General features: G+C 36.7%; 1 protein-coding gene across 1 annotated transcript; it reads right to left on the bottom strand.

Annotated features, from left to right (window-relative positions):
* Positions 1-5,404: 5,404 nt before the first annotated feature.
* LOC149082803 (uncharacterized) lies at positions 5,405-14,229 on the bottom strand. Its single transcript, XM_089235965.1, has 4 exons — positions 14,091-14,229; positions 8,164-8,459; positions 6,092-6,136; positions 5,405-5,600 (listed from the first exon to the last, which is right to left on the bottom strand). Exons 2-4 carry the CDS (start codon positions 8,436-8,438, stop codon positions 5,498-5,500), a joined length of 423 nt encoding a protein of 140 aa, XP_089092091.1. The 5' UTR covers positions 8,439-8,459; positions 14,091-14,229; the 3' UTR covers positions 5,405-5,497.

Genomic DNA, 14,229 nt, shown 5'->3' with positions numbered 1-14,229 from the left:
TTTCGAAACGCAGGGAGGACGCTGGAAATATCAAAAAGGATGTCATGTCCTCCTGAAGGAGGACAGGTAACCCTCTAGGTCAGTGTTTCTCAACCGCCGGGCCGCGGCCCAGTACCGGACCCTGACCTCATTCACACCGGGCCGCGAATGATCAGCCGTTTAATTTTTCCTCATTCATTTGCCTGGGCCTTCCACTCACAAAAATGAATGAAACTGGGCCGTGGGCTTGCCAAGGTTGAGAACCACTGCTCTAGGTAACCCTAAACAAGAGAAGTAACGACCCTGCCCACTTTCAGTACATGGCATTAGATGTTGCACAAACAATGGTGTTCTTAAAATAGCAGAAAATAGCAGAAAAAGAAAAATTTTTTTTTTTTACCAGAATGAAATTATTTTCCTCATATAAATATAAATAATTATTTTTCCTGTTCTGGACTTGTATTTGTACAGCCGACTCCCGTTTTAACGAATACTGTTATAGCGAAAATCTCGTTTTAACGAAAAATTCTCTAATCTCTCAGGTAAGTTTGCATAAGAGTAGGGTTAAAAGATTCGAAAACTACGTGAAGATCACGTTATAACTTAGAAAGGAGGATGCCTGCACGCGCAGCCTTGATATGACGCCGCTTATCCCAATTTCGACAATAGAGAGCGCCACTATTTGATCAATGAAACCGGTCACAACAATAATTTTTTACAACTCTGAAACAGAACCGAAAAAAAAAAACCCCCACAAAAACACTCATATCAATGAAGAAATATATGTTTCTAAGTGGTGAAAACAAATTTCCCAGAAAAAAACAGAAAAATAATTCCGGAAACACGAAAAAGAGGACAGAAGGGCGAATTTTCTGAAATGTAGGGACACGATTGAAATAAATCAAAAAGGAGGACGGTTGGAAACCCTACATAAGAACAATGTAAAAAACAAAAAATCTGGAATTCTTAAAAATGAAATTTCGTTATCACGAAGTGATTTCTACGGTTTCTCGGAGTTCGTTATAACGCAATTCCACTGTGTTTTATCAGTTGTTGATCAGTTTTTTTGAACTTAGGTTTTTCTATATTATCCTGAAGTGGGACCCCCCACTAGTGGTGAGAAGGCGGATCTGGTGGCCCTATCACTGGACCAGAGAGGACGCAAATTCCACCTTCCAACTTCTCCTTCAAGATTATGACGGGGGTGTCAAAATACGTATTTGAACCAGCTGACCAAGAATTTAGTTGCGGCCTTTTCCTTGACCAAGCTGGGCCATGGTTAGAATAGTATCCGCTGTCCTGCTTGCAACTTGGGTTCTTGTATTCCCGGAATTTGGATGCTGATTGGTCAAAGCATGTAAACAGTTGTTGGGAAAAAAAACACAAACACATACAAAAACGCATGAAGAGTACATGATACAGTGAAGTTTATTTTTCCTGGAAAAAGACAATAATTTCGGAAAGAAAAGGAGGAAAAAAGTGTGAATTATATTGAAACGTGGGAGGACGCTTCTAGTGACATAAAAAAAGGGCGTCTCGTAACCGTATACTTATCATGTGAAAAGCATTTTAAGGAAAAAGGAGACACGTTTGTGCATCTCACATGATCCCCCCATTCACCTAAAATAATATTGTATTTATACAAAAATTTCCACGTTTTCAAGACAAATAAATTCAATTGGTCGACGCGATTCGGCTCTTCAATGGAGAGCCGTCATCAGGACCTCGTGGTCAGAATTCACACGAATGAATCGTGGAGGGGTGATGTTTACGTATATGTCTGGTCGTCCGAAGAGTTCGCCTTTGTATTTGCTGCGTCCGAGTGGTCTTTGGATGCGAATTGGGGAGTTGAGTGAATTCTGTTGCAAAGTGTTGAAAGTTTTGTCACGACTGAGGTTAATAAAGCCTGTCCAAGCTGACGAAATAGGTGGCGTGTTTCTTCCATCATTAACGAGGAAATTCTGGCATGTTCTGATGAAGTATCCCTCGAGAAAATTCAATTCCGAATTGTGTGTTGCTTTTTTAAAAGCAAACGCTTTATCAAAATAATGTGTACGTTGCCAACAGTGTTGGGCAATAGCCGAATTATCCGTCTGTCCCTTCTCAACATGCTTTCGGTGCTCGAGAACTCGAATATTTAGATTTCTCCTAGGATTTCCCCTTTAGATTTCTCCGGAGAAATCTAAAGGCGAACTCTTCGGACGACAAGACGTAAACATCACCCCTCCACGACTCATTCGTGTGAATTCCGACTACGAGGTCCTGATGACGGCTCTCCATTGAAGAGCCGAAACGCGTCGACCAATTGAATTTATTTGTCTTGAAAACGTGGCAATTTTTGTATAAATTAAAACCAGGCAAAGTTTCTCATTTTTCTGATAATATTGCATTTGTTTTTAATCATGAAATTTGAGATTTTTCTTTCATGATCCGATTATTTAGTCTCAATCGAAAATAACTTTATCAGATTTTGCGTTTACAGTTTGTCTCAAAAGATGGCAGCATCAATAACCCATATACGGTAAGGGCATAAGGCAACACCTTCTAAACACCTTCTAGCTATAGATGGCGTTGCATAAGGTTACCAGAATCGAAAACTAAGAAATTGAGAACACCTGCGCACTCAATTTTGGAAACCACTTTTCATAATTTTACAGTAGATGGCGCTACAATAGGGATAAAAAAAGAGCCTTTAGGGGTCGCTCAAGTATTACGTTATCATCGAGGGGGAGGGGTTTCGGATTTGCTGACTTTTGATGACAAGGGGGGAAGGGGGCCCAAAAATGGCTGAAAGTTTGCTTACGTAATACTCAAATGGCGCAAGGGAGCTCAACCTTTATGAGACAGCGGACCACTAAATTTCACCGGTTTGAAACGGAGTCGCCGGCCACCTAATTAAGTGATCTGGAACTGCGCCGGGGTTCACTTGAATGATCTGAAAATATTCTAGATCATTACATATATGGGTCGCTTAAGTGATCTGGAACATGGGGTCACTTAAGTGATCTAGAAATGTGCTGCGGCCGCTTAAGAGCTATGGAACTGTGCCGCGGGATATTTATGTGATTTGGAAACGTGCTGCGGCCGCTTAAGTGCCCGTTAAATGTCCCGCGAGTTATTCAACTGATCCGTTAATATCCTACGAGTCGCTTAGGTAACCTCAACAGCGCCAAAGTTCATTTAAGTGATCTGAAAATGCACCGAGAGCCTCTTAATTGACCTTAACAGTGCCAAAGTGTTACAAAACTAGATCACTTAAGTGGCCCGTGGTGCTCGGGGCACTTAATTGTGCTGCAACCGTGCCACACGTTGATCAAGTTATATTCCGTGGGCTTTTTAAATGGTGGAGGTTGGCTGAAGTTGGTTTTCTGTGGTTCCCAACTTCTAGGCCTGAATGCGAGACGATCTCCCAGTTAAGAAGTCTCGCCACACAGAGCAAAAGGCCTACAAACGGCACAAATATTCAAAACTTCACCCACTTCACTTCTGAAATATAGATGGCCGCATTGAGAAATCAGACACAACACTAGAGATACGCAACTTTGATTGTTAGGTACCACACTTACACTTCCGGCACAACTCGCTAGGTAGTAAGTTGTGCTCGGTTTGAAAGGAAAAAAAGAAAGAAAGAAAGAAGGGCCACTTAAGTGATGTGGAACTGCACCGTACGTCACTTGAGTGAGTGATCTTGGAATATGCCGCAGGCCACTATAGGGATATGGAACTACCCATAACCAGACCAACCGTGACCCCCGGTCTGTCCCCCTTACGGGATATAAACTGGTCCGTCTAAGGAGACGTGGGCCACGGTGGCCAAAATCCAATGACATCCAAGACCAGCAAACCACCCACACCGGGCCACACAGCCACAAGCCAAAGTAACTACAAACCGGATCACTCGGACAATCTGTTTATATATGGCGCTTAGTTTCTTTTACCAATACTATTTTCGAGATCGGTGGGGCACATCAAATGACTTCTAGAGCCACATTTGGCCCGCGGGCCATGGGTTTAGCATATATGGTTTTCGATCTATTGAAAATCTATCGCAAAGGTTAAACTACAATTTTTGATTCATAAATTATTGAACATTAATCTCATAGATGCATTATTGCGTTATCGAATATGTATAAGTGCTCATTGTGCGATGTATGTTGCTGTCTCGAAATCAGTTCTTCACGTGATCTTGAAATAAATATTTATGTACTAAAATGTCTTTTGTGAAAACCTTGAGATTTTTATTGTCTTCTACTCCTTTGAAAAATTTGTATTTGAAAACAATTACAAATAATAAATAATTTATTAGTTTTCGATTTTTCCTCTTTTTCATTGTTTTGATCCATTCTTACTGCGTGTGGGGAGAACGATTCTTCTCGAATCATTATTCATCTATACGCGTCGATACACTTTATGCATGTAAATAAAGGGTGCTCGCGCAACCTTTATAAGAGGGGTTGGGCCACTTCATTGGTTTTAAAACGTGCCGCGGGCCACGTAATTATGTGTTCTGGAACAGCACCGCAGGTCACTTGAGAGACTTTTAAATGTGCCATTGTCAGTTTCAGTGATTTGGAGCTTTGCCGTGGGTGACTTGAATGATCTGTAAATGTAACGTGTTTTTCATCATTTTGGTCGCACAACGGCCACTTTCTGCACACGGGTATAATTAGACCGGGACCTACAATTTATTGCCGATTTCTTTTTATGCTCATCAAGAGGTTGGTGCGCTAACCCCTCGATTGGGGGACTCCCTGCAGTAGAAATTTTTTTCTTCGGTCATGTCGCCAATTTCTGTTGTACCCCGATGTTAGGAAATTTTTCTGACAAGGACGAACCGGGTATCGAACTCAGAACACCTCTAAACATTCTTTGGTACTTTAGGCGAATATATTATCGACCTGGGCTACCGTGCCGATGTGTTTCGCTTGAGTGATTTGTAAATGTGTTTTCCGCTTAAGTGTCCCGAAACTGTGCCGCGATTCACTCAAGTGATCCGGAAATATGTCGCGGTCACTTAAGTGACGTGGAACTGCACCGCCGATCTTTCGAGTGATCTATAAATGAGTCGCGAGCCACTTGAATGATCTGGAACTGTGTGCCGCACATTACTTAAGCTATTTTTACGTATGCCGCGGGCCACTTAAGCGATCTGCGAATATCCCACGGGTCACTCAAGTGATGTTGTTGAACTACACATTGACAGATGAATTTGAATCTGTTTATGCGCCGCTTAGTTCCTTTTTACAAAATGAGGATTGAGGTCGCGGGCCACGTCAGATGGCTCCGAGGGCCACATTTGGCTCGCGGTCCATGGGTTGAGCATGAATGATGTAAATGGTTATCAATCCGAGCTTTCGAAACACCCATTTCCTTTTTTTTTGGACACATTCAAAAATATTTCTTTTAAGAGAAAAGACTCATCTCATAAATATTTTAATGTTTCTTTAATGTTGTTTAAATTCTCTGTTAACTTACAAAAAGATATCGAAGTTTCATGAAATCGAGAAGAATAAATAGATCACTTCTTGTCGTCTTCATTGCACTTTGTACATCTCCAATCATCATCCCAATCCCTTCTGATAGCTATGAATCCCGTATCAGGAAACACACCAAGATCCAACCTGAAAAATGAAAATATTATCATTTTTAGTAGGATGCAAGTTTTGTAGGCCTATACAGGGTGTCCTGTAAGTCATATATAATTCGGCCTTTATCTCATCAATCGTTTGTCGTAGTTCTACGGTTCCAATTAAAAAATGCTCACAATGTGTTCAGAAATGACCCTGTACTAATTTGGAGTGTAAGAATACAGTGTGTCACAAGAAAAAGAATGAATTTTCATACGGTCCCCCAGTCCTATAACTTCCAATAAGCAAGTGATTGCCCTGTCTCTCCTGAGGCCAGCAAAATAACTCCCGTGCTTTTAAGTGCAATATTCACTGAGATATTTGAATTAGAAAAATAGAGAAAAGTTTGGAATGTTTTCGGACTTTGCTCTTCGATAATCCCTATTCTGTGGAGCAAAAACTATCAATCTTTTAAACAAATTGTAAAACTTTTTGGCGCATCTGTTGTTATTAATAATAATATTAAAATTGTGAATGAAACTTACATGGATTTTCCATCCGGATTGCGCCTCAGATCCATGTTGAAAAACCTATAAGTATATTAAAATCTTCAATTATTTCCTTTCGTGGAATAAACATACATTTCAAATCAAGAAAGAATCATTTTCATGTAAAATAAAAAATAAACGTGATTGTTTTACCGCGCAAAACAATGGCCTGCGCAGTGGGCACAGAGGGCTCTTGCATCCTCCCAAGACGATCAGAAATATGACGGAAAATACCTTTTATATGCTTTTAATCAAATTCTGTTTTAATGAAATAGGGTGTACGAATTAAGAGCTCCTTTTTTTTCTGTTACTTTCCTCTTCTATATCATTGTGATGTTAACATTGGTGCATAATAACATTGGTGTTTCACATCAGCCACGAGTCACCGGCTCGAGATTACCGAACGTTCCAGACATAAAAAAGTGTTGAAGAAAGATTTAGGTCCAATCATTCAGTCACTGCACGTCAATCGTAGTTCAAAATACCGATGGCAGATGACATCGGAAATTTGCCGTCGGTACGATGCCATCTGCAATTGCCTTTTACGATAGCAAACATTACACCGAAACAAATTTCATGTTAGGTTCACAAAAAGTACACGCACATTCCAATATGTAGGCTACCAATTCGTTAAAAGTCCCGAAGAGGAATATAGATGAGGTGGATATGTGGTTCAGTATTGTGGTGACCCGGATGGAATTGGGGATTTTACACACTGGTATATAATGTAACAAAAATGTGCTATAGCATGACTTTTTCTATATACAGGACGATTCTTGAATAATGGGACAAATTTTGAGGGCTAATATAAGACAAGCATTTTTCACCATAAAATGTGGGGTCGAATCGCAATAGCAAACGTGGTAGAGGGTGTTTTTAGAGAGTGCGCAACAGCACTTCACCAAAAACGAATATATTTTTCCGACGGATTCGCTGCAATAAGTGCAATAAACCATTCGACGGTGCAGGCTATTGTAATGTGACAGGCCTTCTCATGGTACAACCTGGATAACGCCTGGATTTACGTAAAAAAATGCTTGTTTGGTGTCTTATATCACCTTTTATTTTTGTCACCACTTATTTATTTTTGTGCGCGTACATTATTTTCTGTATGTTATTACTACGGCTAAGATTTTTATGCTCTAAAAACGTCTAAAATATAGTGTATAAAAAATGCATTTATGCTCTTTAAAAAACTGTAAATATGTCTTATAAAATGAAAAATATATCCTAAAAATTTTTCATTCCTATTATAAATAACATTAGTTTTAACAAAATAATATGATAATGAGAAGTGTTGATGCAGTCTAAATAATTTTGAACCATTACTTATTGTATGAATGAAAATTCTTCGTTTTACCAACCAATCTGCTCGAGCCAAAATTTCCCTTTTGAGTCAGTTTTCCCCCTTACAAATTTAGAATTAATGCGCTGACATCTATAGTTGAAAATACCTAGCCAAGTACGGTATTTAGCTTTAGAGAAAAGCATCGCACAAAATTAAAATTATTAAATAATTCTTTTTATTTGATAAAAATTCTCAAACTTCCCCACAAACGCTAAAAAATTCCCCCATTTACAAATTTCAGCCAATTTTTCCCACGAGTTGCCAACACCGATTATTTCAGGATTTTTTACCAATCGGCAGCGACGTTCCATTTTTAGTGTATAAAAGTCCTAGCCCTAGGAGCTCTCGTCAGAGGTAGGAACCGAAAAAACCAATCTGAGCGGGATTGAAATAGCGAGGAAAAAATTTACCTTTTATCGAAAATTACAAAATACGCAAAATATGTCTTAAAATTTTGAAAATAGGCTCTATCACGTAAAAATAGAGAAACATGCGAAAAGAAAAGAAAAAAAAAGCAAAGACCGAAAATCCGAGCCCTAGTTATCACCAATCCAGCCCCGACCAATGCAATACGGTGCGGCAGAAATCACTATTTAGTTGTACGTCGAAGTTGGGTTTGGTTTTCGAAGTCGAAGTATAAATTCTGAATATATTGCTAAAAAATTATACCCAAACACATAGAAAACGTATCTCTATTACTTCAACTAGAAGGCGTACTCACGGTACTCTGATCCTCAAATCCAAAGGACGCCTGTCTCTGCGATTCCTAAGAAAAGTCCGTTCCGTTCTCGAAGTTTTCAATTTCTTGCCAGTATCCTTCTTCTCGTGGGAGCTGTCAACCTTAACATCATCCTTGGATCCCATGTTATCTGATGTAATATGCTCATCAACCTCTTGTGGTAAGGCATCATCTTTTGCTGGTTCTTCTTTTTCGATTGGAGAGCAAAGACCGACGCATAGCAGAGTTGTCAAAATGATTATCCACTGAAGATGCATATTTTATTTTTGCTTCGACACCTAAAAATGTATTAAAACGTAAAGTTAAGGTCAATTGTCAATCTGGAATTGTATTTTCAAGATAAAACGGTTTGTTTTAGTAAGTGAATCCGGTAATGAAAAAGTAGATGTATTTTCCCTACGGAATGATTAGTATTCAGCTCTGCAACCAAGATGTTTACAAAAAATACGGTTTTTTTTTCATGCACATATTATGGTTACTTGTTTTATGAATATCTTTCTGAAATGTATGAACCGGTCTTTTTCTTTACCTTCTTCTCACCTTTCCATTGCCAAGGGTATAATTAATTTATATGTTATACGTATCGCTGGGGGAATTCCCGGTATTTTCGTAGAATTCTTGCCAATATTCATTGCTACGTAATTCCCCGAAAGTTTCTAAAATGTGGTCAGTGAATCTCTCTGAAATCGTAAAAATCAATTTATACAATAACATTTCTCTAAGTCCTCCCTAAACTTGACGCTTTAAGTATCTTTACATATAATAGGCATTTTTTTAAACATTTATGAATAGTGATTACGTATGTGTATTGTGTATATGTATAACATTTGATAAGAAAATTTTTCATTTAAAGGTAGCAAGCTCTATTGTTTCTTCCTCCACCCCACAACCCAACGCCATACGAGAAACATTTAAATTTAATTTCATTAATTTAATGTCATTGAGGATACTCATCTGTGCCTGACGGAGTGAGTTACCTCGGAATACTTACTTGTATATAATATTTAATATTTGCATTTAAAATGTGCTGCCATCTAAATATTTAAGTGGTTACTTGTAAATTTTTCTTTAAACATTTTTCGGTATTTGCATTTCCTTCTAAATTTCATTTATTGTGAAAAATTTACTGCATTAAAAAAATGAAATTTCACAATCAAAATTTAAGGTTCAGTTTAGTTTATACTGTTTTTAAATTTAATAAAGATAATTGCAATAATTTTTGAAGTATTGAAAATATTTTGAAGTAACATTTGCTTTTATTATAGAGTGTTAGAACAAGTGCCGTATGACGGTATGTGTCATAATTAGTACAATGTAGTTAAATGTTTCGTCCCTGTAAAGGTGTTGGAGGGAGGACTGCATTGCACCAGCATATAATTTTGTAACGGTGTTCTTTTTGTTTCCGCCTAAAACTGCCGCTCCCTAAATTTTGCCATCCGGGGCAGTTTCCCCCCGCCCCTCTAGTTACAGCCCTGATTATACTTTTGTGTAAATGCAGTCCCCAATGCACACCCCTCGGAATAAGTGAAGGGCCGGGTGTTCAGGTGTACACCAAAAATAATGAGTAGTGGTGGAGAAACAAGTTGAGTAACAAAACGCGTGCAGCGCGTTAGTTTATGGTGCAATGCAATAATATCCCGAGAAAAGTCAACATTCATTATCATCTCTTCCTAAAAATTATTAATTTTTTTCCAATTAGATGCACTTTATCAAAGCTTGAAAATTTTTCTAACGTCGCATCGAAGAGATGAATCGATGTAAAACCAATAGCCACCATATGTGTGGGACCCATTTTTTTAAGGGACTTTCCCGTAATCCTGACTGAAAATGTTTATGAAGATAATTTTCATTTTGTTCTTAAATCAATTACATTGCAATAATTTGGTGAAAAAGTACAGATAATCCTGTCATATATGCTCCAAATTTCTTTTCGTGAAATACATTTTTATTCATTGCAGATTTGCAGTACCCTTTATATCCGCTCAAAGACAATTTTTTTTTCATATCAAATTCACACATAATCGTTAATTGCTTGGAAACTCCTTTTTAGTGACAATTAATGATGGTGTCATCAAATACAATAGATTACAGTCATTATATTTTGATGAAACTTAATGACTGTAAAACTGGGTAGAAAAATTCACCTCGACTTACGTCATAAGTCTTGGAATTAATTTCGTTGTATAACTTCATAATATTAATCAGGGGTGGCCAACTTCTTTCTGTTCGCGGGCCAACATAATGGTCAGCTATAGCGTCGCGGGCCGCATCAGTTGTGCAACTTCGGTGTATAAGCCACTCTATTATTAATTGAATTAATTAGTTATTATTAAATTAATTTTGTCACTCGAAATAAGAAGTTTGTAAGCGGTTTGTTAATCAAGAAATCTGCTGTTGGAACCGATAGTTCAAATAATGATCACAAATTTAATTTTTCCACTGTAATCAATCCTTGTCGTGTCGCACAAAATCAATTCACGGGCCGCATGCGGGCCAGCTGTTGGCCACCCCTGATATAAATTAACGAATGTATATTGTGTCCTACGAAAGAGTGGCCTCCCATCTCCCTTCTTATCTTTCAGAATTTTCTCCGGCACAACCATGCCATCAATGCGCTAAAATCGCGTAAGCGACAGAGTCTGGTCATGCTCGGCCTGTTCTGTATAATAAAAAATTGGCAGGGGAAGCAGACTATGCATTTCCGGGGGGGGGGGGGGTGATGTTAACCATGAACATTTGAGAGTCATTACTCTTCACTAAGGATTCTCAAATTGATGAGTTTTTAAGAAATTAATCAAACAATTATATCCAAAAATAGAAGGATATGACGCCAGGTACGAGTCAAAGACTAGCGACAGCTTGAAAATGGCCAATGAGTTTGTTGTCCCGCTATGCAATAAAATAACGAGCGGTAAATTTCATTTTTCACACTCATTTTCGATTAATTCAATTTTTGTGGTAAAATACATGTTGTGGGTAAAACCAATAAATAGATAAAATGAAGAAAATACAGGTAATAATTTCTTCCATATTTATCAAACATGAAATTTATCACAATTTAATATGCATAATCATCGGTAAAAGGGGTGAATGAAGTGGAGTTTATCAAACTTATCGTGACGGCTGGTGATTAAGGCATAAAAACCGACGGTTATGCATAATAACTACCAATCTATCATATTTCCCGTAACATATACACAATAGCGTTCGGAGTGTTTTTTTAGCATTTACTAACACGAGTTTGTTTTTGGGAATATGGAAGATAAATTTTATTTTGCGAAAGTGCACTCCTTTATGCCAATGTGATGTCTACTCTAAATTTCTTTCTCCCGATTAAGGATCCAAGAAATACGAGGTAAGCTTAAAACTAAATTCACAGGTGCTTAATAAACTACCATGTTAAAATTACATATTTACTCATCTAGGCATGCAGAATTACATAATGAAGTTTTTGCTATGTAGCCCGCGGGCTTGATGATGCGCATCAGGGTTGTTATACCAATATAGTCACTATACCAACATTGTCACAAAGTGTCTTTAGGATTGGAAGATGGTGTCCAGATCATAAAGAATTGATAAATACAATAATGCAGTTGCACATAGATGTCTTAACGAATGGGTCAACGGTCCTGAGTCAAGGAGCTTCAAATTATTGAGGACCTTTATTTATTCTGAGAGATTATTTCTTAAATTAAATAATTAAATACAAATTTTAATTCTCCTGATAACTTATTGTTTTATTAATTTTGAAATTACTTTGAATAATTCTCAAATTATTATAATTTTCAATAATTATGAAGATGTTTCTCTAATTAATCCTGAAATTATTTCTTCCATTGAAATGCCTTTTAGTATTTCTGTAAATTATATCTTTTTGAATGTCGAATCCGTGTATGGAATAAGGTCTCTCCCCCCCCCCCAAAATCGTTTACCCAGCTCTTGTAATATATCAAATGCACAGCATGAATCTAAAAATTATCTGATATTTCTAAGTTAAAAATAGCAATATCGCAATAACAAATTAATCAATGAAAACACTGAAAAATTAAAGCATTTCGTTTAAAAAATTATTGAAATTTAAACAAGTATTATGAAATAATATTAATTGAACCTGATATCAAATTGATAGTTATTAATAAATAAAGCAATGGGTAAACTCAAATGGAAACAACAACTCGATTTGATTATGCAGACGGTAAATATCAAGTGTTGATTCCATCTTTAATTTTTACTTTTGTCTATTTCTCTCCCCCCCCCCCTCCCCCACCCTGTATTATTAAGAATTTGTCATTGAATTAACGTAAAAAAATAAATAAAAATCACGAACATCCAATAGACATAATTCCATATACTCTCTGCCTTTAGTTCATAAAATCATTTTAGCTTCCTCATTCCTGAATTTTATAATAGCCTTCCAAATGAACTTTTACATCCATCCACATTTTCGATTTTCAAAAAACTTCTTAAACAACACTTATTTCAAATAGTCAATATTGAAAACTACTTTTGATTTCGTCCTCAGATTCGCACTCCCTTTTTTGCTACAGATTGACTTCCCGCTCCAACTGGTTAATGTCTCTGTTAAAATTCCCTTATCAACTCTGCCGTACTATTTCAAATCATATCATATAAACTCATGTTGATTTATTTTTATAGATTTTTTTTTTTATATAAGTAGTAATGCACCCCCTGCCCGTTGCATCATTATATTGTATTTTATATATAACTTATGTATTATATATGTGTGAGTATATTTTGATTTTTTCCATTTTATCTTTTTTTTTCTCCTCCAAAATTACTAAACACTGTAGTTGTATTTTATATTGTCAATTGTTAGTGTTTATAAAATAACTTCATTGTAACAACCAGTGTGTGACCATGGTGTCTCCTTGGTGGTTTTCATTAATCAAATGTAATATATTTTTATTAACTTTATATTAATTAATAAATTGATTTGAAACAAAAAATTTGTTAGCATAAAATTTTATTTTATCAGCTTTTGGTTGCCATCATTTACTTATTAATTTAATTAATGCACCTGTTGGGCCAATATACACTCTCTGTTCCTTTTATCTTTCTTTCAGGGTAAAAGAAATAGCATATATGTGCGTCATTTGTAGAGATGTCGTCATAGGGTCGAGAGCATTTTACTAGCCTTTAACTACTACTCTATTCCCTGTCCCAGCTTCCTTCATCACATTATGAATTAACTGTTCTATTGTGTCCATTGAAATAAAATTTTTTCTTTCTCTCTTTGTATTTTCTTTCAAATATTGTAAAATATGTAATTTGAACTCTAATTTGTATAGTTTTATCGTAACTGACTGGGGACAAATAAATTATGTTATGTGTGCTGTGGTTGATGCGTATTAACATTCTCGACGCGTGAAACGTAATATTCGATTAAACGGAGAAAAGTCGTTGAAATTGTCATATTAAGTGGGGAACTTCAACATTGTCTTTATGGGGAGTTATTTTGGTGCAGGAGGAATTTATCCATTCGCGCGTGGTATTCGCTAATTCGTTATCCGATTAAGCGGGGGCCATGTGTATTTATAACGTGTTTAAAGATTTTGGAATGTAAATAAACATCCAGTTAAGTGGCTTTATCAACTAGAACGGAATCCATTAATCGGATTTATCTGAAATGAATTATATATGTCAATGGGTTTGTGCTGTATAGCCATCAAAATATTATCGTCCGGTTATCGAACTGACGTTGTCATTTCTTCATCATAGGGGGATATAAGATTTAGGAAAACATCATAATAGATAGAAATCTAAAAAAAAATTATGGATATTATTAACCATAATCAATATACAAAAAAAATGTTCGATAGTTGAGGAATCGAACTGAAGACATGCTTAAATAATGAACGAAATATATAATACATTATTTCAATACTTACGTGACAAGGGCGATCTTTATGTTCAGGGAATGAAGCACTTCCTCCAAATGATTGCACTTTCCCCTCGGCAATAGAGATTTTGATGTTTTATTACATTAACTCCCAAGGTCGAAGTAAGAAAACGAGTCTTGGGATCCCG

The sequence above is a fragment of the Pholcus phalangioides genome, unplaced genomic scaffold (genome assembly GCF_987345545.1).
Source record: "Pholcus phalangioides strain wild (caught in Gottingen) unplaced genomic scaffold, Ppha-v1.0 ptg000009l_1, whole genome shotgun sequence".
Classification (NCBI taxonomy): Eukaryota; Metazoa; Arthropoda; class Arachnida; order Araneae; family Pholcidae; genus Pholcus; species Pholcus phalangioides.
This window is presented reverse-complemented; position numbering and strand designations above follow the sequence as displayed.

Coding starts and splice junctions, on each gene's coding strand:
- LOC149082803 (XM_089235965.1), bottom strand. CDS start 8,438: ATGCATCTTCAGTGGATAATCATTTTGACAACTCTGCTATGCGTCGGT. Junction 6,137..8,163: donor GATTTGAGGATCAGAGTACC/GTGAGTACGCCT, acceptor ATATACTTATAG/GTTTTTCAACATGGATCTGA. Junction 5,601..6,091: donor AATCCGGATGGAAAATCCAT/GTAAGTTTCATT, acceptor TTCATTTTTCAG/GTTGGATCTTGGTGTGTTTC.